The sequence below is a fragment of the Triticum aestivum genome, chromosome 1B (genome assembly GCF_018294505.1).
Source record: "Triticum aestivum cultivar Chinese Spring chromosome 1B, IWGSC CS RefSeq v2.1, whole genome shotgun sequence".
Classification (NCBI taxonomy): domain Eukaryota; kingdom Viridiplantae; phylum Streptophyta; class Magnoliopsida; order Poales; family Poaceae; genus Triticum; species Triticum aestivum.
In genome coordinates, this window is record NC_057795.1 from 224254315 (window position 1) to 224281523 (window position 27209).

General features: G+C 48.3%; 1 protein-coding gene across 1 annotated transcript; it reads right to left on the minus strand.

Moving 5' to 3' along the window:
* Window positions 1-1455: 1455 nt before the first annotated feature.
* LOC123117022 (tobamovirus multiplication protein 2A) lies at window positions 1456-27063 on the minus strand. The gene is made up of 7 exons (XM_044537879.1): window positions 26870-27063; window positions 26453-26737; window positions 3428-3527; window positions 2657-2737; window positions 2457-2561; window positions 1913-2125; window positions 1456-1789 (listed from the first exon to the last, which is right to left on the minus strand). Exons 2-7 carry the CDS (start codon window positions 26701-26703, stop codon window positions 1682-1684), a joined length of 858 nt encoding a protein of 285 aa, XP_044393814.1. The 5' UTR covers window positions 26704-26737; window positions 26870-27063; the 3' UTR covers window positions 1456-1681.
* Between the last annotated feature and the right edge of the window lie 146 nt (window positions 27064-27209).

The following is a 27209-nucleotide window of genomic DNA, read 5'->3' on the forward strand; positions in this document are numbered from 1 at the left end:
CAAGCATTCGGATGGCGGCAGTGCATTTCTGATAAGAGGAGAAACCAATCTTGCAGACAGCATCCTCTTTGCACTCGAAGTAGTCATCATAGCCGACCACTCCCTCTCTAATACGGTTGAAAACATGCCTACTGATACGAAACCGGCGGCGGAATTTGTGATGTTTGAACAACGGGTTTGTTGTATCAAAGTATTCCTTCTAGAGAAGGAAATGTCCGCTCTCTCGATTACGATTCAACGCCGGAAGGTGGCCCGGAATGGAGCCACGGAACAACGGCCGCTGGTTGTTGAGGTGGTGATGGACCAACAAGGCAGCCAATATCTCCTCGTCGTCGTGGGACGACGAATCGTCGGAGTCGCAAATGAAATTGTGGAAAAAGAACTCGTCGGCGGAGTCCATTTTCGTACCTTGGCAAATTGTCGAACAGCTTGCGGGCGTCGAAGAAGGAGACGACCGGCGAGGGGAGACGCGGCGCCCACAGACCAGCTAGCTGCCCGGCCGGCGTCCGGCGAGTGTGACGGCGTCCGACGAGCGTGCCGGTCGTATGTGGCGGGGGCGGCGAGGCGTCTTCTTGGTCACGGGCGGCCGTGCGGTGGGGGAAGCAGCGGCGGGAACTAGTTTGCTCCCCGGCGGCGGCGGGCGACTGGGGACAGGGGCGGCGTTGCTGGGCAGATGTGGAGGCGGCGGCAGCTGGAAGAGTCGCCGCAAAAAATGGGCGACGGCATCGATGACGGAGAAGGCGGGGGACAAGGGTTGCTTGTTGGCCAGGGGGGAGAGGTCAATGTGCCACAGACCAACGGACCCGGGGACAGGAGTAGGCGACCGCGCGCGCGTACGTCGCGTGTCCGCGCCAACGCAAATCGGGCTCAAAAATGGGCCGAGAATGGGTCACCCGCGGACGAAAAACGGGCGCGCATCCGTTTGGGTCGGCGCGTTGGGCCGCCTTTTCTGTCCGCGCCGATCCAAACGAACGCGGGCGGACGAAATGGGTCGCCCCGTTGGAGTTGCTCTTAGGGGTATGAAAAAAGGAAGAGGCGGACATTTGGTGATCTCGGTTGAATTACGAGCGCCCGGTCGGATGTCTGCCAACACGTGACATAGACATGTCCGCAGACGTTAAGTTATGTTATCCTAACCTCTAACCCAAGAGACGTACTAACCCTCTAACCTAACATGCCGACATTGTGGTCTTACCCGCCAATAAAAAATATGTCTTTTAATTGTATTGTATTAACAGATAGATAACAATTGACGATGGAGTGACAATTTGCCATCACGGATCTCAATTGTCAACATACATACTCCACCAGGCACACTCTCTCACCCATAAACAAATTAAACACCAACCGCATCAAGCACACATTGACCAATCTGCGAAGCGGAGTTCACCATCTACTCTAGTTCATGATACAAGTTGAAAGGGTAAACAGGGCAAAAATGGAATGCCAACAAAAGGAATCCGAGGAAAACATGAAATATAATGAGATATCAACGGCCAATACTCGTTCACACAAAAATTACAGGTGCATGGAGTTGTTCAGAAGACAGCAGATAAGATGAGCATTAAGGTAAAAGGACCTCTATTCATACACCACTCTGAACAACACGGTATAGCCAAACTGTGCAAGCTGAGATGGCCTGTTCAAGAACCATCAATTTGGATGACGTCGTGAAGGATTTTCACATTACGATGCAACGGCTCCTTTCTTCAGCTGGAGGTGCCCCATTTTGCTGATATCTGGTTGCATCTGATGGGTTGTAAGTAAATTGGCTTGTGTCCAGACCATACTGCATCAGGTAGAATAATTACATGTTGTTTTGTAATGAAAAATAATAATAAGTACGATCAATGAGTTCAAAACATGTATGAGAATGATCAATGATGTTGAAACCGATCTATGATGTATGTACCTTCTCTCGCATCCTTTGGCTCCATGCATCATTTCTGCTCGCACGTTGATCAAGTGTTGGGACGGGAACACCAGTAGCCGGAGCATTCTGGGAATGGATAAGAGGCTGACGGATGCTAGTGCTTCGAACAGTTCCAATGATTTCATCATCACTGTCATACTCGGCAGGTTTGTTCATTGCCCTGACAGCAAGAGCTAACAAGAAAAGCAATACCTGCATACTGGTAAACATTAGTCTACCTGCACTAGACCAACTATAGCTAAAAGAGTACACACTGCAACTGACTGTCCACGACTAAAAATCGTCACCAATTTCTGTTTTCCCGCTCACCAGTACCGCAGGGTACGTCGAAACTAAACTTATTCACAACAAGCAGATCAAAGACAAGGACACAGTAGAATGAAATATGTGAGATGAAAAGAATGAACCTTAAGCCGGTAACAACTACACACTCGGAACATGATTAATAAACTATTAGTGTTTAGGAAGGCCCAGTGCTATCCAAAAAAAGGAACAACAAGAATAGACTTGAGTTTGCTCCTACCTCAAAAACAACAACACCAAGAGCAACCCATCTTGCAATCTTCCAGTTTTCATTCAGAAAGTTATACATGGCATCAAAGTTTTGTGTCTTATCCACTGGAATTACCTGAAAAGGAAGTTACAAAGAAGTACTTACAGTGATTAAATAAAAGGATGAGACTATAACATAGTTTCCAAATTAGCACCAAACAGAAGCCTCACATCTTTCCAGCTATGGTCAAAGAATATGAATGCAGCACCTCCAGCCTCAGCAAGGATTAATAATATGACCAAGAAAGAATACTTATAACGTCAAAGGAAACAAAATTATGGATTATTGAATGGAATCACTAAACATCAAAGGAAACAAATTTATGGATTATTGAATGGAATCACTAAAGATCAAAGGAAACAAATTGTGGATTATTGAATGGAATCACTTAACATTCAAAGGAAACAAATTTATGCATTATTGAATGGAATCACTAAACATTATTCAGATCTCAGAAACAGCTAAATCCTGCTCATTATCTACCTTTTACATTTTATGCCTCTGAATACAGCTTTAAGTCATTTACATATTGACAATTTACAGGGTAGCACTTTGACAACGGTTTTTTTAACTACATTTTTATATCACAATAGTTATATGTTATGCAAATATCATTTTGGGATCAATCCCGTAAAATACCAACTGCATGTCAGTAATTTAAATGTACATTTGTATATTCCGGGCCAAATACTTGGCCGACATGGATTCTAGAATGACTCATGTTCATATAATAGAACATAGTATGGTGTATGCCTTTTCACTTGCATCACAGCTGGATCAAAAGTGTGTCATTTTTGCACTGCATGTTATGTATCTAACGCATGCCATATTTGGAATTACCAATGATTTTAATAACTGTTTTCTTCCTTTATTTGTACATTCAGTGGTCGTCTATAAAAAACGTGAGTACTGATAAAATGGAAGACCAACTATCAGGATACACAACACAAGCAACACGTATTCCTTGTCCCTGCTCCAATGCAGCCAAATAGAGAAACGATGAAGATAACAGCACCAACACCAATGAACAAATAGATGAACCTGCCAGGAAATCAGAAATTCTTTACTGAATGCAATCATTCACTTTCAAGGTAGAACTTAATCTTTGGTAGAATAAACAAATGATCGACAAACTGTTGTGGATTATTTTCTGTGTCAGGTCTATCAGCGCCGCCTCAAGGGCCGCGGCTCTAGTCAGGTTCAGGCCCTAGCCAATGCGGACTGAAGTCCAAGCTTAGGAGCAGCAAATGTTCTGGGAGTCACATACATGTTTTCGAATCATAGTTAGTGTGCCAGGCGGAAGCACAGCTATTAGGGAAGTACTAATCTTGTAAGGAAACTAGAGGGGGTAAACATGTACATGTTGGACACTAATTCAACTGTGAGTCGGTAGTCTAGTTGGGTATATAAGGTCATGTATCGTTTCTCCTCCCCTTTTGAGGAAGGTGGAAAAGGTGTGCTTTGAGGAACGCACTCCGAGAACTCACCCAGCTCCAAGCATATAGGCACATGGATGAATATTGTCTACAATTCATGTTGTTCATCTGTTGCTGTGAGAGATTGTTTCGTCAGCAAGTTGGCATATTGACAGCAGGACTCTTAAAGCCATTGCGTACAGATGTAGAGCCTTAAAATCCATCAAACCTTCAGACTGCTATGAGCTTTGCAAGGGCATATGAACAACCCCTGTGGGATGAGCCTCATTCCAAGCCTGTTGTGACTCCTCAGGCAACTAGTCTGCACAAACTTTATATCATATTCTGTACCAGCACCCACCTGCTCACCAGTCAGTATTGCACTGAGTGCAGGGCCCCGGCATAAAGCAAGCATGAGCATACCTGGCCGCACGGCAACTGCTCCGGCGGTCGTGGCTGCCGTGGCAAATCCAGCCTCCCGGTTCCACCGTCTTACACCGGAGGAGATGGCTGATCGGAAAGCCCAAGGACAATGCTTCAATTGCCCGGAGAAGTTCCATCACAACCACAAGTGCACACTAAAGGGGATGTACTGGATCGAGCTTGATGAAGACGATGTGACAGGGGATGACCATGGATGACGTCCAAATTTCCCTGCATGCCCCGACTGGGTTCCGGACCAGAAAGACAATGCAGCTCAGGGTGCTTGTCAACAGCGAGCCTGGAACAAACTCTAATTACTCTAAGGCCAAAAAGATAGTAATACTCTGAATTCTGATGCTTTATTGATCGTGGGAGAAGCCCCATATATAACAGGAATAGCTTAGCTGACAAGCCGACTCAAAGGGAATACAATCTGGACTCTCGAACAAGCTCTAATCTGGACTCTGCACCTATTTTGAATCTGGACCTACTAACTAATCTGGACTCTGAACCTCAATAATTACTTGTAACAGTACAGGAATCCTAACCACTTTGGGCTGGACCAGTGGGTGGTGCGACCAGGGCTTGGGCCCTCTGACCATATGTGGTTCCCCACATAACATCTCTCCCTCCCTCCACAAACAGCTCGTCCTCGAGCTGAAACGTGGGAAAACGAGCAATGAACTCATCCAGCGGCTCCCATGATGCATCATCTTCAAAAGCGCCAACCCACTGCACAAGAACATGCTTCACGCCGCGTCGAATGCTGGATCGAAGAATCTTGGTTGGTGCAGGCAGCACATGGCCATCCTCAATGAAATGTTTTAAGGAGACTGACATGGAATACATCATGGAGCCGAATACGAGCAGGCAGCGCGAGTTTATATGCAACAGAACCAATGACTTCAGTGACTTGGAAAGGCCCATAGAAGAGAGGAGACAACTTGCCATGCTTGTGACCTGGTAACGATGCTGCCGCATGATGGTGAAGGCGAAGCCACACCCAATCACCGATGCCAATGCCAGCTCCCGATGCTTGTCATCATTATAATGCTTTGCCCGCTGCTGCGCTTGATGGAGATGCTCACCAACCTCACGAACGAAGTTGGCGCGATCCTGAAAGGCGGTGTCCACAGCTGCCACCTTGGCCTCGCCGGGAACATAGTAACGACGACGTGGCGGTGGCTGACCATAGACAACCTCGAATGGAGTCGCACGAAGAGCGGAGTGGTAGGACATGTTGTAGCAGAATTCCGCCCAGGGCAACCATTCGACCCAGCGCCGTGGCTGATCACCAATGAGGCAACGCAGGTACATTGCGATGATTTTGTTGACAACTTCAGTCTGCCCATCAGACGGGGGGTGAAAGGCTAAGCTCATGTGAAGCTGAACGCCGGACAAGTTGAATAATTCACGCCAAAAATTGCTGGTGAAGACAGGATCTCGGTCACTGGTGATAGACTATGGAAGTCCATGGAGGCGCACAATGCCCTCAAAAAACGCCTTGGCCACAGAGGCAGCCGTGTATGGATGGGACAATGGAATGAAGTGTGCATATATGGAGAAACGGCCAATGACCGAGAGGATCTCAGACTTGCCAGCACCCTTGGCAGTGCCTCGATGAATTCCATGGAGATATCACTCCACACGGGCGTTGGGACCGGCAGAGGCTGAAGTAACCCAGCAGGCAGGAGTGTTTCTGTCTTGTTGTGTTGGCAGATTACACAAGCATGTACCCAGTCCTGAACCAATTGGCGATCGCCAGGGACATGGAAATCAGCTCGGAGTCGATGAAGCGTCTTTTGGACCCCCTCATGAGCGCCATGAGCATTGCAAAATCATTGGTATGGACGGGGAGGTGGGCAACGTGAAGAATCAAGTTGTCAGCACAACTCCAGTGGTGGTCGCGATCACCAGCGCGAATACCATCACGAAGGGAGGTCAACTCGGGTGAAGCGTCGGTCTCACACCGTAGATCCCCGAAGATGGTGAAGATTGGCAGCGAGAGAGCACAAAGCGTAGGTGTTGCATCGGCATCACGCCGGGAGAGGGCGTCAGCGATGATGTTGAGGCGCCCCAGGCGAAACTCGACAGTGAAGTCGAATCCAAACAAATTGCTCACCCATTGGAGTTGAGGGATTGTCGAAAGCCACTGGTCGAGGAGAAACTTCAGGCTATAGTGGTTGGTGCGTACGGCAAAGCCTAAACCAGTCCAATGAGTTCCCGATCATTGGCAGCAAGCTTGGCATGGCGTGGAGCAATGGGCCGACTGAAAAAGGCCAAGGGCCCCGCACCTTGGTGAAGAACGGCACCAAAGCCAGTCCCAGAGGCGTCGCACTCAACAATGAAGCGATTGTCAAAGTCCAGCGTCTGGAGCACCAGGTCTTGACCAAGGGCATGCTTGAGCGCCTGGAAGGCATCCTCTGCCTCTGGGCACCACCGAAATCCCTCCTTGCTGAGTAGACGCGTGAGAGGAGTAGCGAGCATGCCGGAGTCCTTGATGAACTTGCGATAGTAGCCGGCCAGCCCCAAGAAGCCGCGCAACGCCCGGACCGAACGAGGCGTAGGCCAATGCAACCGCGTGCACCTTATCCTTATCCATGGCCACCCCATCAGCATCAATGACATGAACCAGGTAGGCCACGGAGGACTCACCAAAGCAACACTTTTTGCGCTTGAGGAAGAAGGACTGCTACCGCATGTCCTGAAAGACAACACGAAGGTGGCGCAGGTGCTCCGACCATGATGAGTTGTAGATTAAGATGTCATCAAAGAAAACAAGGACAAATTTGCGCAAAGATGGGCGCAAGATGTCATTCATCAAAGCCTGGAAGGTTGCCGGTGCGTTGGTTAAGCCAAATGAACTCATAGTGGCCATCATGTGTGTGAAACACCATCTTAGCAACATCATCAGGGTGCATCCGTACTTAATGATACCCCGAGCGGAGGTCAAGTTTGGTGAAGAACCTGGCGCCCCGGAGTTCATCCACTAGCTCGTCAACAACAAGAATCGAAAACTTATCCTTCACAGTATGATCGTTCAACACCCGATAGTCGACACAAAAGCGCCATGAGCCATCTTATTTCTTGACAAGGAGGACCGGTGAAGAGAAGGCCGAGACGCTAGGGCGAATGATGCCTCGGACCAACATCTCCGTGCACTAGCACTCGAGCTCATCCTTCTGAAGTTGCGCATAGCGGTATGGCCGGACAGCAACTCGCGTGGTGTTAGGTAGAAGCCAACTGCGGTGGTCACGAGAGCATCCTAGAGGCAACATGGTCGAAGTGGCAAAGAGGTCAGCAAACTCGTCGAGCATGTCAGCCATGAGGCCAGAGTCCTCGCTCGTGATCGTGCAAACAGCAGGCAAGACGGGCACCACCAATCCGTTCCATGTGACTTGGGAACCAGCAAGGACAACAGTCACGCTGTGGTGATCAAAATCCCACAAAATCGGTCCGAAGGAACGGAGTCAGTCAACCAAGGACAAGGTCGAAGCCGCCAAGTGGAAGCATGCGTCCATGTTGATGGAGATGCTGCGACATAGGCCGGCACTAACAAGTGTGTCCCCGTTGGCCACCATGACCCATAGACCGGGACAAGTCTCTGGAGTTAGGCCGAGTGCGTCGACCACAGCTGAGTCGATGAAACTGTGTGTCGAGCCTATGTCCAGTAAGGCAGTTTAGGTATGAGTGCCGATGACGACACGCAGTTGTATGGTGTCAATCACACGCATACTCCAAAGCCCGGTGATGGCGTGAAGCGAGATGTGTGGCGTCTCTAGGTCCTCCTCCAAAGGTGCATCCTCAGGAGCAAAATCATCGAGCTCGATGGAGAACAAGCGTGCACATCGATCATCGGGACGTACTGCTCAACGCAGTTGTAACAAAGACCTTGGCGGCGGCGTTCAGCCATCTCGGTAGGCATGAGGCGGCGCGCAGTGCGAGCCGCCGATGTAGGGGCAGCAGTTGCAGCAGTAACGCCTTGTGGGATGGTACATGTAGCAAGCGGCAAGGTCGGTCCCCTTGCCCAAGACTTCGAACCTCGGGAACGTGCCAGGAGCATGAGTGGTGGGAACGGATGGCGTTGTTCATATGCCTTAGCGAGGGATACTGCTGTGGGAGGTCCATCGGTTGCTGAAGCTCAAAATCGACTTTGAGGCCTTCGGGAAACCCGGTTGTGTACAAGAAACGTTGTTGGACTGAGTTTAATGGTTCGCTGGTCCTGCACAACAGCGCCATAAATCTGCTGGTGTCGTCGGCAACGGTAGAGGTGAACGGAAGCCAAGCAATTCGCCCAGGGGGTTGGCGCGTACAGATGGCCCAAACTGAAGGTGACACGCCTCCTTGAAGTGCTGCCAGGAGAGAATGACATGATCACGCTCAAACTGGAGGTACCAAAACTAAGCATTGCCGACTAGGTGGTATGCCGTTGTCCACACCTTGTCAGCCTCCTCTGTGCGATGTCCCCAAAAGAATTGCTCACACCGATGAAGCCAGCCAAGCGGATCGACAGAACCATCGTAAGTAGGAAAATCGAGCTTGTGAAAGTGTGGGACACCAAAGCCGGAACCAGAACCAAGGTGCTGGTATGCGAAGGGGGCAATTGACGTGAGGTATGGTGAGGCGGCATAGGTGGGCTGGGTCTGTAGTGCTTGAGGAAGTGGCTGGTAAGGATTGGCGGGTGGCTGTTGGTAGAGAAGTGGTGGCAAGAATGCGTGGTGGAAAGCTTGGTTGAACGGAGGGTAAACAAGAGGTTGTTATGGGAAGAAATGGGAGGCCGAAAATTGGGGCGGTGACGGCGATGGAGGAAAGCATGGATCAAATCATGCGCTCAGGAGGATGGGGATAGTGGTGGGGGCGGTGGTGGCGAGGGCGGCGGAGGTACTGGACGGCGTGGAGGAGGCAGCGGAGGAGCCACTGGCTGCCGACAACGCCGCGCGCAGGTCGACCAAGGTGGAAGGTGGAGCGCTGGGGCGCTGTTGTGTTGAGACGTTGGACGAGGCCCTCGATGATGACCTGATCCGTGGCCCGTTGCACCACCATCTCCTTCAGCTAGGTCGCTAGCTCCTTGAGCACGAGGTTGATGTTGCCACCGTCTTCTTTGTCATCGTCCACCATCCTAGATGACGCTAATACCAGATGGAACAAACTCTAATTACTCTAAGGCCTAAAAGATAGTAATACTCTTCTGATGCTTTATTGATCATGGGAGAAGCCCCATATATAACAGGAATAGCTTGGCTGACAAGCCGACTCAAAGGGAATACAATCTGTACTCTCGAACAAGTTCTAATTTGGACTCTGCACCTATTTCGAATCTGAACCCACTAACTAATCTGGACTCTGAACCTAATGCTCATCTGAACCTTAATAATTACTTGTAGCAGTACAGGAATCCTAGCCACTTTGGGCTGGACCAGGGGGTGGTGCGACCAGGCTGGGGGCCTCTGACCATATGTGGTTCCCCACATAACAGAGCCACTCATGGCATTATTCGATTCTGGCTTGACACATAACTGCATTTGCCCAGGATGCACCACCTGGCACTCAGTTGGAACCACGACCTAGACTTTACATTACTGTGGCCAACGCGACCGGATTGCTAGCACTCGCATCTGTCGTACACTAGGCCTGGGCGTGGGCGCTGGCAATGAGCACTTCCCAATCGAGTGTTATGCTATTCCACTCGAAGGCTTTGAGGTGGTACTCGGTGTCCAATGGCTTTGTTCACCGAGCACAATCTTGTGGTTTGAACTTCATTTTGGCACAAAGGTCACAAGGTCATTTGGCATGAAGTAGCGGCTGCACCAGATTCTCCAATGCTCCAGGCGTGTGAGGTTGATGATCTTATGCCCTCAGTAGTGCTACAGGAGTTTGCCTTAGTTTTCAAGGAGCCGCGTGGTGTACCTCCACCCTGCCATCATGATCATGGTGTCAGGCTCCTCCTTCCTCTGTTTTTCTTCAGTAGTTGTATCATTTCAGACAAGAGCTTCAGTCCTTCGGCTCTTCTTGGGCGGCAGAGAAGTCGCAGCGAAGCGGTACACAGAGCCGTTTGGCCATCAACGTCGCGTCGTGTGATCTCCATCCAGCGGTTGCGATCAAACACTGTGGCGCACGCACTGACTGTCTCTGCTCATGTCGTTGTTGTTCCTTTTTACTTCTAGTAAAGCTTTCCCTCTTTATATAGCCCTCCTATCCATCGGAGCGAGGCATCAATGTAATCCGGGTTGTAAACCCTAGCCGCCACTGGAGTGGTTGGCCTCTACTTTCCTCTCTTGTAAGAATCCTAGATAATTTCCTCTGAAATCAAAGTGAGCTTCCTCTGAAATTCCTACTGTTCGTGTTTGTCAGTGAGTTAGTCTAACAATTGGTATCTAGAGCCCTCTGACCTCGGCGGCGGTTTGAATCGGGGCAAGGGGAGTCGGTTCGCCGGCCAAATCCTTCCTACTCCGGTTTCGATGGCGGCGAGACACCGGTGGCGCTGGCGGCGGTAGATAGCTCGAGTGCAAGATCGACGTGGGCGTGGTTACTGAAGAACTCTTCTTTAGAAGTAAAATTCCACCCACCCTGCCGTTCTGGTGCACTACGGCGGCGAGCATTGGCAGCGGCTGGACCTGGTCGGTAGGTACGGTTGCCACGACGTGGTTGTAAAATTCCCTACTCGCCCACCCAGATTGAGTCCTGTAGGTACGCAAGCACTCTGCTTGTGCTGTAATTCCTACTGGACCATGGCTCAAAACTCTGGTTCGTCAGATACCGGGCTGCTCGAGCTCAAATCACTGCAGCTCGACGTTCAACAAGTGCAACGGCATCGTATAGCGGACAAGCAGGAATTTTTGGAATACTCTCAATCGGTTAACCAAAACTTTGCTGGCCTACAAAGCAGTTTTCCGAAGATTCAGACTAGCTTCGAAAGATTCTTTGCCGAACAACCAAATCTAGGAAAACGGCTGGCTGCGGAAGGACCTCCAGGAACTCCTGAAGTTTTGCACACAGCCAGGGATGTGGGCGTCTCACCAGGACAGGGTAGCACCAATCAGACCCTCCCCAAACCCCCAGGTGATGCGGAGCATCCCACAATCATCCCCATGGACGTATCTACATCTCCCACGACACCACTTGGCAAGAGCTCAAGCAAAGGCTATCGAAGATAAGGCTCCACTTTCTACCTATGAGACATGGCTACAACCTCATGCGGAGACCCTATGTGTGATCAGGTATTTGGAGGAAAGCCACGGATCAGCTACACCCAACGGACAAGACGGTGAGGACACCAAGTTCAATGGACAAGAAGGACCGCTCGAAACTCCCAGTCATCGGACGACCGACGTCCCCCGGACGTCCGACGCCTGGAGGCTCCAACCCACCAGCCAAGTCCGAGCCAGCGCACGCTCCAGCAGCCGGACGACCGACGCCGACCGGACGACCGACGCCTCCCAGCGCTCGGACGACCGAGCCTCACCGGACGACCGGCACCACCACACCCGAGCCAAAACATCAAAAGAATGGAGACCTCCGGACGACCGACCGACCGGACGACCGACAAGTCCTGACCAGAGCCAAAACATCGAACGCCCGACCGGCACCGGATGTCCGGACCCTCACGAGCCTTCGGACGACCGGTGACCGTCGGACGTCCGACGCCTGTGTGACCGCCCATGTGTTGGGCCGAAGCCACTTACCCTTTCGTCCACTAAGACTATAAATAGACCTCCTCCGCCCTCTTTCAAGGGTTAGCATTGTGATAGCTCATATTTGAGATAGAGCTTTGCTCATCCACTTGGTTACTTCTCCATCGGAGTCGAGCGCCTCTTCGAAGAAGATCCCCCAAGCGGATTCAATACCCCTTTATGGGAAGACCCTTCAAGACCTCCTCACGGAGAAGACCCTTTGTATCGTCCTTTGTTGACCTTGTATCGTGTATCACTTTGTGTTTCGAGGATCTAGCATATGTGTAACTGGATCTTGTTGGTTGAGTGATTTCTCTTGTGTTTTCCCTCATTTTCCCCTTTGTGTTCTTCGTAGGATCCCGTCCAATCGTCAAAGATCGGCATCTAGGGTTCTACCCTACATCATCTTGGTACCATGAGCCACGTTGATCACGTATTTGGAGCCCCTACCCTTTGTTTTCTAGCTTGATTTTGTTGTTTTTCGTCCTAATCCAAAAATCCCCGCCAAAAATAGCCCCCCAATTTTTTTTTGTGATTTGTTGGTGTGATGAAGTTTTGTTGGATTTGATCCTTGGATTTGCTTCGCCACGAGTGGATCTAGCTTTCCCCCATCATCTCCACCTTTTCCATCTGCAATATCTGACCATTTTTCGCCATCCCCATCTCGAACTCCCGAGTTCATCCCGTGCCCGAAATCGCCCAGGCACCGAACGTCCGACCAGCATCGGTCGTCCAACCAACATCGGTCATGCGACCTCCATCGGTCGTCCAACCATACCTGACAAAACTGAATATTTTCAGTTCGGTTTCCCCCACCGTTCCACCGCCACTTCCGCATACGCACTTGCATACCACCACCGCTTTCCGCAAGCACCACCATCGCTCACCCGCTATCAACTCCGACAAATTTTGACACGTTTTGGTTTTTGAGTTTTGAGTGGCGGTTTCCATTTCCTAACGTGTTTCGGCTACTTAGGGACGGTTCAACAACGACAACACCGCCGCTCATATCCATCATCGACATCGACCGCTACACAATTTTGACACCTCGACCGTAAGCAAGAACAGTAACCTCCATATCATTTTGGTATCGTGGTATCCTTTCATGGTACATTCCTTGCCATTGCATTGATAACCACCATAGCCCAATTTTGCGTTGCTTTCCCATCGAGACTAGCCTTTGAGTATTGCCGGCAACGTGACTTGTGCACATTAGTGATCATACTTACCATAGCATACATACCATATCATCGTGGTGCATATCTTGGTATCATCTTTTGTCTCACAAAGTTGTCATCGCATACACAATTGCTATCTTGGTTCATGAAGTTTTGCATGAGAAAAGAGCTCAAAAGTGAAAGAGCCAAACAAGCTTTTACGCAAAAGGGGAAGATAAGCAAAGAGCTTATAAGCAAGAACCATAGCATCATACTACATTAAGATTGTCATACTCAATCATCTTGGATCATATCACCAAAATACCATACATATAGCATACTTGGGATAGAAGTCATTGCATTTTTGCCTAGTAGGTTGTGCACAAGTTTCGTATCCGCCTATTGTGCAATCGTGCTAGCGTCTCTCTAGTGTTGTGCAACAAGAGCATTTTCCTGGATTCCACATTTTGGCTCATTCCTTGGTTGCACGGCCCTACTTATCTATTTGCGTGTGTGTTTTCGTGTACCATATCTTGCTATTGGTCTACTTGTTGCATTTGCAAATTTGTGAATCTTTTCCAACATTATTGAGGCTCACTAACAATTGCAACAAATTTTGTGCCACCATCCTAACCGAACTCCACCATAAGCTTTTACTTGTGTAGGTGTGAGAACCAACAAGAATTGGTACCAATTGTGCTATTTCCTTGTTCCACATTTGAGTGATCATTGGTCCATCTTCAACATCGGTCAAGGTACATTTGGTATAAGTTCTTCTCTTTCTCCCACTCACATATTTGCTTGGAATGATGGATAGGCCAAGTTCTTCTACCAACCCACTCTTCATCGAGCAAGACGACGACATGTCATCCTATGTCATCAAGAGCCACCTCTTCGGTGCACAAAGAGCTTTGCATCAAGAACAACAAGCAATGAGCGACCGCATCGACAATCTCGCCACCGACTTGCGACTCTCCGAGCAACGAACAAGAGACTACTTCGACAACAAGCTCGACGCTCACAAACAAGAGAACGATGCAAGAATGGACGAGATTCATGCCTTGTTGGTGAACCGCCATTCTTCCACTTCGTCCTACTCAAGACGGAGCCGTTCGAGTCGACACACTGACGACACCTTCTCCGGCTCAAGTACACCGACATCGAACACTCTACGGCGAGCCGCGCGTCAAGACCGTCAAGCAACTCGCAATCCTCTACACGGCAATCATCCACAAGAGCAATTCGACGAGCAAGCACATCGTCATCGCCAAAACCAAGCTCCTCTTGCACAAGCACAAAAAAGGCAACGCCAACGTCTCCAAGAGGAAGAGCGAGCGCGCCAACACCAAGACGAACAAGATGCCGAGGCTCAACGCCTTCAACAACAACAACATGAAGCACAAGCTCTTGAGGCGCAACGTGCCCTTCAAGATTCAAGTCGAGCCATTGCCAACCGCAACCGAGATAGGCGCAATCAAGAGGAAGCACTTCGCGAAGAAATTCAAGAGCGAAACTACCAAGCAAGAGTGCATCGTCAAGTTCCTCAAGCTCCTCACCAAGCTCGACAAGCTCCTCCACAACCTCAATTTCATCAAGAACAAGATGACTTTGGAAATCCTCCACGCCAAGAGCAATATGAGGTTGACAATCCTCCACGTTAAGGGCGTCATCATCACCCTCGACCCAATCACAATGAAGAGCAACGCTATGGCAAGCTCAAGTTCACCATGCCCAAGTTCCGTGGAAGCAATGATCCCGAAGAGTACCTTTCATGGGCATTGAAGGTCGACAAGATCTTTCGTTTGCACAACTACGAAGAAGAGAAGAAGATCGCTATGGCATCCCTTGAGTTCCAAGACTATGTGCTCATATGGTGGGAACAAGTCCTTGAGCGGCGAGAAGCAAAAGGTGAACCACCAATCACCACATGGGAAGAAATGAAAGATGTCATGTGTGCACGCTTTGTGCCCAACTACTACAACCGCGATCTCTTGAAGAAACTCCAACTCCTCAAGCAAGAAACAAAGAGCGTTGAAGAATACTACAAGGAAATGGAGATTGCCATGATAAGAGCCAATGTCACAGAAGATGATGAGCAAACTATGGTCCGTTTCTTGAATGGCCTCAATCATCCCATCAATCATCCCCTCAAGAAGATTGCCAACTTCCAACCCTACTCCAACCTCATTGAGCTCGTGCATCAAGCTACCAAAGCGAAACGCCAAGTGCAAGATGACTTCAAGTACGCAAGTAATCTTCGAAGAGCTACGACTTCTCCAACAACCAAGCTTCAACGGCTCCAACAACTTCTACCTCAACCAAGTCATCCACAAACAACGGCGACAAGTTGAGTTACAAGAAAACTTCGACAACCTCAAGTCGTCCTCCTACTACAAGCAACTTCAAGCCGCGCGCTTCATCATCTACTCCTACCGATGAGACCGTCAAGACAAGCTCCTTCAAGTGTTTCACATGCGGCGGTCGAGGCCACAAGTCCTTTGAGTGTGCCAACAAGCGCACCATGATCCTCAACGACGACGGAACCTGTGACTCCATGAGTAAAGAGGAGATGGAAGCCCTTGAGCACGTGGCCATGCATCGGCGCGTGAACGAAGATGAAGATGATCAAGTCTTTTGTGATGAGGATTCGAGCCCCGCTCTCGTTGTCTCCAAAGTCTTGACTCTTCAACATCAACAAGACGAAGACCAAAGATGCCACATCTTCCACACCAAGGCCGGCATCAATTGAAGGTCCGTCAAGGTCATCATCGATGGAGGGAGTTGTCACAACTTGGCAAGTGAAGAACTATGCTCCAAGCTACAATTGGTCAAGATGAAGCACCCACATCCCCACAAGGTTCAATGGCTAAGCGATTCCGGCACTATCCAAGTTGAGCATGCAGTCAAAGTTTCCTTCAAATCAGAGCTATGAAGACACTTTGGAGTGTAATGTCGTCCCGATATCCGTTTGCCACCTCCTTCTTGGTCGACCATGGCAATTCGACCGCGGCGTCATCCACAACGAGCGTACCAATCACTATAGCTTCAAGATGAAAGGAAAGGAGTACGTGCTACGACCTATGTCTCCAAGTCAAGTGATCGCCGACAAGCAAGCCACCCATCATGGAGAAAAGAGTGAGAGTGACCCACAAAATGAGAGTGAGCGCCACAAGCCAAAATCGAGTGCCTCCATGATGAGCGACAAGAAGAAGTTAGTTATATACAACAACAACAATAACAAAGCCTTTAGTCCCAAACAAGTTGGGGTAGGCTAGAGGTGAAACCCATAAGATCTCGCAACCAACTCATGGCTCTGGCACATGGATAGCAAGCTTCCACGCACCCCTGTCCATAGCTAGCTCTTTGTCGATACTCCAATCCTTCAGGTCTCTCTTAACGGACTCCTCCCATGTCAAAATCGGTCGACCCCGCCCTCTCTTGACATTCTCCGCACGCTTTAGCCGTCCGCTATGCACTGGAGCTTCTGGAGGCCTGCGCTGAATATGCCCAAACCATCTCAAACGATGTTGGACAAGCTTCTCCTCAATTGGTGCTACTCCAACTCTATCTCGTATATCATCATTCCGGACTCGATCCTTCCTCGTGTGGCCACACATCCATCTCAACATACGCATCTCCGCCACACCTAACTGTTGAACATGTCGCCTTTTAGTCGGCCAACACTCCGCGCCAAAGAAGAACTTAGTTCTATTTGCCACCAAAAGTGAGATGAGAGAAGTGTGTGAGAACCCATCAAGTGTTATGCACTATGTCCTTGTGTGCGAGGACGAGGCACCAAAAACTAACACCTCTCACAATCTACCTTTAGTGTTGTCTTCTCTTTTGCAGGAATTCCAAGATGTTTTTTCCGACGAGCTACCTTCGGGTCTACCTCCACTACGAGGCATTGAACACCGAATCGACCTCATCCCGGAGCACCCGTACCTAACAAGGCTCCCTACCGCGTCAACCCCAAGAAAACTAAGGAGATCCAACGGCAAGTACAACAACTCGTCGACAACGGTGAAGTACATGAAAGCTTGAGCCCTTGTGTCGTTCCGGTCATTCTTGTTCCAAAGAAAGACGGTACTTATCGCATGATTTCCGATTGCCGTCCCATCAATGCTATCACCGTTAGATATCGTTACCCTATTCCACGCTTAGATGATATTCTTGATGAGCTTAGCGGAGCCGCCATTTTCTCTAAGATTGATCTTAGAAGTGGCTACTATCAAATACGCATCCAAGAAGGTGATGAATGGAAAACCGCATTTAAGACCAAATTTGGCTTATATGAATGGCTTGTTATGCCAATGGGTTTATCCGAAGCACCCGGTACTTTCATGCGAGTCATGCATTTTGTTCTTCGACCCTATATTGTGTATTTGTTGTGGTCTATTTTGATGATATTCTTGTCTTTAGCAAATCCCTCAAAGATCATGTCACCCATCTTAGAACCGTGTTGCAAACCCTTAGGAAAGAGCGTCTTTATGCTAATATGGACAAGTGCCTTTTCGATGTCGATAAGCTTGTTTTCTTGGGTTTTGTTGTGTCTTCTAAGGGTGTTCATGTAGATGAATCTAAGATCAATGCTATTAAAACTTGGCCCCAACCAACCAACTTGCAACAAGTGCGTAGTTTTCTTGGTTTAGCCGGTTTCTATCGTCGATTTGTGAAGAATTTTAGCACAATTGCTTCACCTTTACATTCTTTGAGTAAGAAAAATGCGCTATTTGTTTGGGGACCATCCCAAGATACCGCATTTAATGAGCTTAAGAATCTGCTTACTCATGCTCCCGTGCTTGCATTACCCATCTTTGACAAACCTTTCGAAATTCATTGCGATGCTAGCGGTAATGGCATAGGAGGTGTGTTAACGCAAGAAAAGCGCCCCATCGCATACTTTAGTGAGAAACTTTCCGGAGCACAACTCAATTACCCCATCTATGACAAAGAGCTATATGCTTTAGTGCGAGTTCTGCGTGAATGGGAACATTATCTTTGCCCTCATGAATTTATCATTCATACCGATCATGAAACGCTTAAGTATTTAAAGGGCCAAACTAAGTTGAACAAGCGTCACGCTAAATGGAGTGAATTCATCGAGTCTTTTCCTTATGTCATCAAGTACATCAAAGGTAAGGAAAATGTAGTGGCGGATGCTCTTTCCCGCATATGCATGCTAGTCACTAAACTCGAACTGAATGTCATTGGCTTTGAGCACATCAAAGATTTGTATGCGCATGATCCTACTTTTGCTATTCCATATGCTAAGTGTTTGACGCATACATCTTGGAAACGATATTACATCAAGGATGATTATCTTATGAGAGCTAACAAACTTTACATTCCCGAGTCTTCTCTTCGTTTGCTCATTTTGCAAGAGGCTCATGGAGGCGGACTCATGGGACACTTTTGACGCGACAAGACATTCGCTATGCTCTCCGAGAATTATTTTTGGCCCAAGATGTTCCGCAAGGTCTCACGCTTCACCAACCGATACTCTACATGTCGTCAAAAGTTCAATCCCATGGTCTTTACATGCCTCTTCCTATTCCTTATCAACCTTGGGAAGACAATAGCATGGACTTTGTACTTGGTTTGCCTAGAACCCAAAATGGAAAGGATTCCGTGTTTGTTGTTGTGGACCGATTCTCTAAAATGGCTCATTTTATCCCATGCAACAAGATAGACAATGGTTCACATATTGCAAATCTTTTTTGTAGGGAAATCTTGCGCCTCCATGGAGTGCCAAAGACGATTGTCTCGGACCGCGACGTCAAGTTCTTGAGTTACTTTTGGAAGACTCTATGCGCCAAGCTCGGAATCAAGCTCTTATTCTCTTCGGCATACCATCCTCAAACTGACGGCCAAACGGAGGTGACGAACCAAACATTCTCCACTCTACTACTCGTGTTGATCAAGAGGAACATCAAGGAGTGGGAGGAGTGTCTACCTATTCCGAGTACGCCTACAACCGTGCAAGACACTCCACAACCAGCAAGTCCCCTTTCGAGGTCGTCTACGGTTTCAACCCGTTGTCCCCATTGAACATTCTGCCTCTTCCACTACAAGAGCGCACCAACATGGACGCGAGTGCACGTGCAAGCTACCTCAAGAAGATGCATGAAGATACAAGGCACACCATCGAGCGCCAAGTACAACGACTCGCGACCAAGCTCCACATCAACAAGCAACCCATGATATTCAACATCGGAGATCTTGTGTGGCTACACCTTCGCAAGGACCGCTTCCCCAACGAACGCAAGTCCAAACTTCTACCCCAAGTCGATGGACCCTTCAAGGTGCTAGCACGCTACAACAACAGCGCTTACAAGATCGACCTCCCACGCGACAAGTACAACGTGAGCGACATCTTCAATGTCAAAGACCTCTCGCCATACCATGATGATGAAGCTTTCGATCCGCGGTCGGATCTTTCCCAAGGGAGGGGAGATGATGCGGAGCATCCCACGATCATCCCCATAGACGTATCTACATCTCCCACGACACCACTTGAACCAATGGCAAGAGCTCGAGCAAAGCCCATCGAAGATAAGATGAACTCACTTTCTACCTATGAGACATGGCTACTACCTCATGCAGAGACCCTATGTGTGATCAAGTATTTGGAGGAAAGCCACGGATCAGCTACACCCAACAGACAAGACGGCGAGGACACCAAGTTCAAGGACAAGAAGAAGGACCGCTCAAAACTCCCAGTCATCGGACGACCGACGTCTCCCGGACGCCCAACGCCTGGAGGCTCCAACCCACCAGCCAAGTCCCAGCCGGCGCACGCTCCAGCAGCCGGACGACCCTCCCAGCGCTCGGACGACCAAGCCTCACCGGACGACCGGCACCACCACACCCGAGCCAAAACATCGAAAGAATGGAGACCTCCGGACGACCGACAAGTCCTGACCAGAGCCAAAACATCGGACGCCCGACCTGCACAGGATGCCTGGACCCTCGCGAGCCTTCGGACGACCGGTGACCGTCGGACGTCCGACGCCTGTGTGACCGCCCGCGTGTTGGGCCGAAACCACTTACCCTTTCGTCCACTAAGACTATAAATAGACCTCCGTCGCCCTCTTTCTAGGGTTAGCATTGTGATATCTCATATTTGAGATAGAGCTTTGCTCATCCACTTGGTTACTTCTCCATCGGAGTCGAGCGCCTCTTCAGAGAAGATCCCCCAAGCGGATTCAAGACCCTTTACGGGAAGACCCTTCAAGACCTCACGGAGAAGACCCTTTGTATCGTCCTTTGTTGACCTTGTATCGTGTATCACTCTTTGTGTTTCGAGGATCTAGCATATGTGTAACCGGATCTTGTTGGTTGAGTGATTTCTCTTGTGTTTCCCCTCGCTTTCCCCTTCATGTTCTTCGTGTTGTTCGTAGGATCCCCTCCAATCGTGAAAGATCAGGCATCTAGGGTTCTACCCTACATCACCAGGTCTGGTCACTACTGTGGTTCTTGACCAACTACAAGAGCCACCTGCTAAGTTACCCTACAGACACCCTTACTATGGGCATCAAGGGAACATGGCAGTGCAAAATCAAAAACCTGAAGCTCATGTGCACATTCCTGATGAGGAACCAATGGGCAATGGAATCAGACACCAAAAATAGAGAAGCAACAGCCCACATGAGGCTAGAAGGGGCATTGTCGGTGTAAAACTTGCCAAGCTGAATATACCTGAATTCGCAGGGGAAGACAATGAGCACTGGATACAAACCATTGAACAGTACTTTGACACTCCTAGGACACCCCTGGAACAGAGAACTGAATTTGTTGTATCATATCTTAAAGGAACAGTAGTTCAGTGGTGGAGGGGCACGGGATTCAATGCCCAAACTCTTCCTGGGCACAGATTTTGCAGGTACCTTGGGGATAGGTTTGCTGAGAGCTCAATTTGTGACAATGTCAAGCAATTCCATGCTTTAGTACAAGCAGGAACAATGGGCCAATACATTGAAAGCTTTGAGAGGGCGGTTAACTTGATGAGAGACAACCCTAGTCTCCCTGATGATTACTACACCAACAGCTTTATTGCTGGTTTATCCGATTACATACAAGCTCATCTCCAGTGCAACAAACCTAAAGACCTTCAAGATGCCATGTGGATGGCTAGGAGACTAGAGCAAGCTGCTAACAGCCTCCTTTCGCCCCTTTCGCTGTCCGACAGCAAGTTAACTTTGATCTGCCAAAAACTCCAACACCTCCTCAAGCTACCCTACCCTCTAACCAAGCCCTAATACAACAAGCAAGGCAAAAAGGAATTTGTTTTAGGTACAAAGAACCATGGGTGCCCGGTTATAGGCAGATTTGCAAATTAAGTCAGAGAAATCAAGTCTTGGCCTTACAAGAACAAAACGATGAGCTACCTGGAGTGGTATACATATTTGAAAGTGAGGAAGACTTAGCTGAATTTCAAGCACAACAAGGAGAAGAACTCCAAATTTCTATGCATGCACTTATGGGAATTGCTGCAACAAGTAACACCTTCATTGTAAATGTGAAAATTGGAAATGAGATTGCTACAGCCCTAATAGACAGTGGCAGCACATCCACCTTCATGACTCCTGCTCTGGTTGATAAAATCTTTGTCCCTATTGTACCCACAAAAAAACTCAGAAGTCCGAGTGGCAAATGGAGGAACCTTGTTTACGAAATTCATTTGTAATTCTTGCTCGTACAGTATTCAAGGAGAATCTTTTTCTGACAATTTCAGAATATTGCATCTCTAGGGTTATGACATTATCTTAGGAACTGACTGGCTCAAAAAGTACAGCCCCGTAGAAATGAATTTCATAACCATGTCCATGAGAATCACTGGTACAGAGGGAAGACACATAATCTTCCAAGATGAAACTTTACCATCTAGTGAGCCAGCTCCTGAAACCCTGCATTTCACCAGAATGGTGGACAACCCTGACTGTGGGTCACTGATCTTTGTGGCACCAGTACTTGAAGACAGCACAGACCACAAACCTGTTTGCCCACCTCCTGTCTAACATTTACTCAAGGAATTTGAAGAGCTATTCCAGGAACCAACAAATCCCCCCCCAAAGGTTTTGTGACCATGCAATACCACTAGTCCCTGATGCTAAAGTCATTAACCAGAGAGCCTACAGACTACCCCACCATCAGAAAGATGCACTAGAGGGGTTGATCAAGAACATGCTTAAGAGGAACATCATACAACATAGTTCCAGCCCTTACTCCTCCCCAATGATACTTGTCAAGAAGAAGGATGGTACATGGCAACTATGCAATGATTTCAGAAATTTGAATTCCATGACCATCAAGAATAAATACCCAATTCCAGTGATTGAAGACCTACTTGATGAACTGCACGGGGCCAAGTATTTCTCTAAGATTGATCTCAAAAGTGGTTATCATCAGATTAGGATGAAACCTGAGGATATTGCCAAGACGGCATTCTCTACTCACATGGGGCACTACGAGTACATTGTTATGCCTTTTGGCTTAACGAATGCCCCTGCCACATTTCAATCTCTCATGAATGTGCAGCTGGCTAAGTACCTAAGGAAATCTGTGGTTGTTTTTTTGTATGACATCTTGGCGTATAGTGAAACACTGGAAGAACACAAAACACATACAACACCTGAGAGAAGTATTCCAAACCCTGCAACAAAACCAGCTGTTTGTCAACATCTCCAAGTGCACCTTTGGACAGACCAGTGTGGAGTATTTGGGGCACATCATTAAAGAGGGTGTGGCCACTGACCCTGTCAAAATTGTAGCAGTTTCTAACTGGCCTGCTCCCAAGAATGTTACTGAACTTCGGGGTTTCATAGGGCTAGCTGGCTATTAGAGGAGATTCATACAGGAATATGGTCTTGTCGGCAGACCTCTATTCGATGCCCTCAAAAAGGACTCATTTCAATGGTCGCCTGCCCAAGAGCAAGCCTTTCAAGAAATAAAACAGAAGTTGACAAATGCCCCTGTCCTAGCACTTCCTGACTTCTCCAAACCCTTCATCTTGGAGGCCGATGCTAGTGGATATGGCTTGGGGGTTGCGCTCATGCAAGAAGGGAGACCCATTGCTTATATGAGCAAGTCTTTGGGGCCCAAGGGACAAGCCATGAGTACTTATGACAAAGAGATCATGGCAATCATTGAAGCACTCAGAAAATGGAAATACTATTTTGCAGGGTCTAAACTAATTATCTGAACTGACCAAGAGAGCCTCAAATACATTCAGGATCAAAAGCTCACACAAGAAATTCAACACAAACTACTAGTTAAGCTCCTGGGGTACAATTATACTGTCGAGTATAAGAAAGGGAGAGAAAATAGAGCTGCGGATGCCCTGTCTAGAATCAGATACTACATCCACTCCTTAAGTGCAAGCTCTGCTATACCTATGTGGATAACTGAGGTTGTTAAGTCTTATGGCCAAGACCAGAAATATAAAAATATCATTGCTGAACTTGCTGTGGATGAGAAGGCACACCCACACTACACTTCCAAACATGGCATTCTGAGATATAAGAGCAAGATTGTCATTGGCAACAATACCTCCCTTAGGCAGGACCTGATACAAACATTTCGTAAGTCTGAACTGGGTGGTCACTCTGGAGAACGAGCAACATACCAGAGAGGCTGCATTTATTACTCCATTGGACTGGCATACAACAAGATGTCATTGCTTATGTGAAAGCTTGCCCTATCTGCCAAATCAACAAGTCTGAGCACACCCCTTATCCTGGCCTTCTCCAACGCCTACCAATACCTGACTTCGCTTGGTGCCACATTAGTATGGACTTTGCAGAGGGGCTACCGATGTCAGAAAACAAGAATCTTATCTTGATGGTAGTGTACAGATTTACCAAGCATGCACATTTCCTGTCGATGAAGCACCCCATTAGTGTCCAATCTGTTGCTAGGCAATTCTCTGACCAGATTTTCAAGCTACATGGTCTTTCAAGTGTGATTGTCACTGACAGAGACAAAATTTTCACTAGCAATCTTTGGCAGAAACTTTTCAAAACCTTGGGCATTAAACTCCACATGAGTACATCATATCATCCCCAATCTGATGGGCAAACAGAGAGAGTAAATCAATGTTTGGAGAACTATTTGAGATGTATGGCCTTTCAACAGCCCACTAAATGGCATACCTGGCTGGCCCTAGCTGAATGGTGGTACAACACTACCTTCCATACATCCCTGAAAATGACCCCATTTCAAGGTTTATATGGATTTCCTCCCCCCATGGTGGGCGAATCAATTCTTCCTGATTTCCTTTGTGAGGACTCCCCGGACCTTCTACTTAACAAGGACTTGGCCAACCAAGTTATCAAAGAGAACTTGCAGAAGCCCAAGAGAGGATGAAACACTATGTGGATAAGAAAAGGAAGGAAAGAGTGTTCCAGGAAGGAGATATGGTATACCTCAAGATACAGCCCTACAGGCACACTTCCTTAAGCATACACAGACACTTGAAGTTACACGCTAGATACTATGGACCATTCCGTATTCTCAAAAAGGTGGGCAACACAGCTTACCAACTCCTACTGCCTGAAGGGTGTAAACTACACCATACCTTTCATGTGAGTCAATTGAAGCAACACATTGGCGACCAGGTCATTCCAACAAAACATCTTCCTCTTGTGGATAACCAAGGGTGAATCCAACTGCAACCTGAAGCTATCCTCGAAAGGAAACTTATTCCCCGACAACAGGGAGATATCTCTATTTCCCGTTTTCGATGGCTGGTTAAGTGGGTGAACCTACCTCTTGAAGAAGCTACATGGGAGGACTCGGCATTTATTCAGAAGATCTTTCCCAACTTTCAGCCTTGAGGACAAGTCTGAACTTTTCCGGGGGGTATTGTCAGGCTCCTCCTTCCTCTGTTTTTCTTCAGTAGCTGTATCATTTCAGACAAGAGCTTCAGTCCTTCGGTTCTTCTTGGGCGGCAGAGAAGTCGCAGCGAAGCGGTACACAGCTATGGCCATCAATGGCAGAGATGGATTTTTAGCCAGCATCAAGAAGCACTTGCTGCAGCCTCAAGCCACAATTGAACAACAGTATGATGGGCATTGAGATATTGCGTTCGTGTTTGGGCAATGGGTTTGGTTACGTCTTCGTCATCAACAAGCAACCACCATCACAACGGCTATGCCTACTAAGCTCTTTCCGCGTTTCTTTGGGCCATATCAGATGTGTGAGTGGGTTGGCACCCTAGCATACTGTCTGCGGCTTCCTGCTCGCGCTCATATTCATGACATTTTCCATGTCTCCCTGCTAAAACAATTTCATGGTGAGCCTCCTGAGACTGTTGTGCCATCACCGGACTTATTATTGCATGGTCGGGTTCTTCCAATTCCACAAGCAATATTGCAAGCTCGTTCGAATAGAAGTGTTTGGGAGGTGCTGGCGCAATGGAAGGGATAATCCACCAAGAGACTTTGTGGATGACAGCACAAGCATTCCATGACAGCTATCCTTTGTTTCAGCTCGAGGACGAGCTGTTTTCTGGAGAGGAAGTGTTGTGGACTCTTTTCACGGTCAAGTCTATCAGTGTCACTGCAAGGGCCACAGCTCAAGTCAGGTTCATGCCCAAACCAATGCAAACTGAAGTTCTGGGAATCACGTACATGTTTTGGAATCGGGGTAGTGTATCATGCGGAAGCACAGCAATTAGGAAAGCACTAATCTTATAAGGAAACTATAGAGGGGTAAACATGTCCATGTTGGACACTAATTCAGGTGTGACTGCGAGCCTCCCTTAAAAAAAGTTCAGGTGTTAGCAGGTAGTTTAGTTGGGTATATAAGATCATGTATCGTGTACGTTTGAGGAATGATACAGAAATCTTCTTCTCCAAATAAGCTTAGCCCAGAGCTTCATCGCCACTGGCACACGAGCGCAAGTCATTGCGATATCCCGTCCGTTTCCATGCCAGAACTCACCACCTCCTCCGTTCCCCACTCAAGTTCCACCAAAAATCAGCCCGTAACACAAACTAATCTGGAAAATTGAAAGTGCAACTTCGAACCGTCCCAACAGAACCTATGCCAGAGTCAAACTAAATATATCAATCCTCTGAGCCCCCGCCAATTCCACGCTAGGGTTTGAGATCGCAGATTTGGTGATCACTAAATCTGCGGATGGACAGATGAAGAGGCCTTCTAATCCTAGGCATGCCGTTATTGTTATTAAGCAAAGCTTCCAATTTCTCTCGATCTCAATCATTATCTAGTCACACAAACAGGAACATCAAACTATTGCGGGACAAGAAAGAAACAAGGATACGCAATCGTCTCACCATGCTTTGGGTAGCTTGTCGAAGAAACTGCCTCCTTCTCCAAGGGCCACGACCGTGAGCATCGGGCGGCCAAACGTAAGCAACTCAGCCGGCGGGGCCGGAGACGGCGGTGCCCCTTCGCCACCGCCGGAGATCCTCATCCACTCCACGAGCAGGTAGATCCCGTAGCCGACCATGGCAAGGCCGGCGACGGTGAGGAAAAAGTTGAGCAGCCTGAGCAGGCACTCGAAGAATCCCCGGCACGCCGCCATCTCGAAACAATCTAATCAAGCCCCCAGGCACAATCTAACACAAACTCGCCTCAGATTTCAGAATTCCATAGAGAAAAATCAAAGTAATCAAATAAATTTGGAAGGAATTGTGCGCGGCGATCGTAAGCGGAGGAGGAGCAGGAGATGGGAGCAGATAGAGACCGACCTGTAAATTGATTAATACGGGATTTTCTTTTCCTTTGCCGTGGAGATCGAAGGAGGAAGAGGACGAGGGAAAGAGAGGGGAGATGCTTAGTTGGGTGGACGGGTGCGAAAGGGTCCACCTACTGCGGACGGACGGTGCGCCGTTGGCGGTCGAGACCCGTAGATTGACGGTGATAAAATTATGGGAAAATTTTGTTTTTGCCACTCTACATTTTGTAAAAAAAAATAGGACGCCGATAACTGTTAAACGTGTGGCATCTAGTGGGGTTGTGCCGTACGTCCTGTGTGGCATGGAGACGACCCCGCCCGCACAATGGCGTCCGGGCGCATCCAGCCACAGC

Coding starts and splice junctions, on each gene's coding strand:
- LOC123117022 (XM_044537879.1), bottom strand. CDS start 26,703: ATGGCGGCGTGCCGGGGATTCTTCGAGTGCCTGCTCAGGCTGCTCAAC. Junction 3,528..26,452: donor GACAAGCTACCCAAAGCATG/GTGAGACGATTG, acceptor ATTTCCTGGCAG/GTTCATCTATTTGTTCATTG. Junction 2,562..2,656: donor TTGACCATAGCTGGAAAGAT/GTGAGGCTTCTG, acceptor CTTCCTTTTCAG/GTAATTCCAGTGGATAAGAC.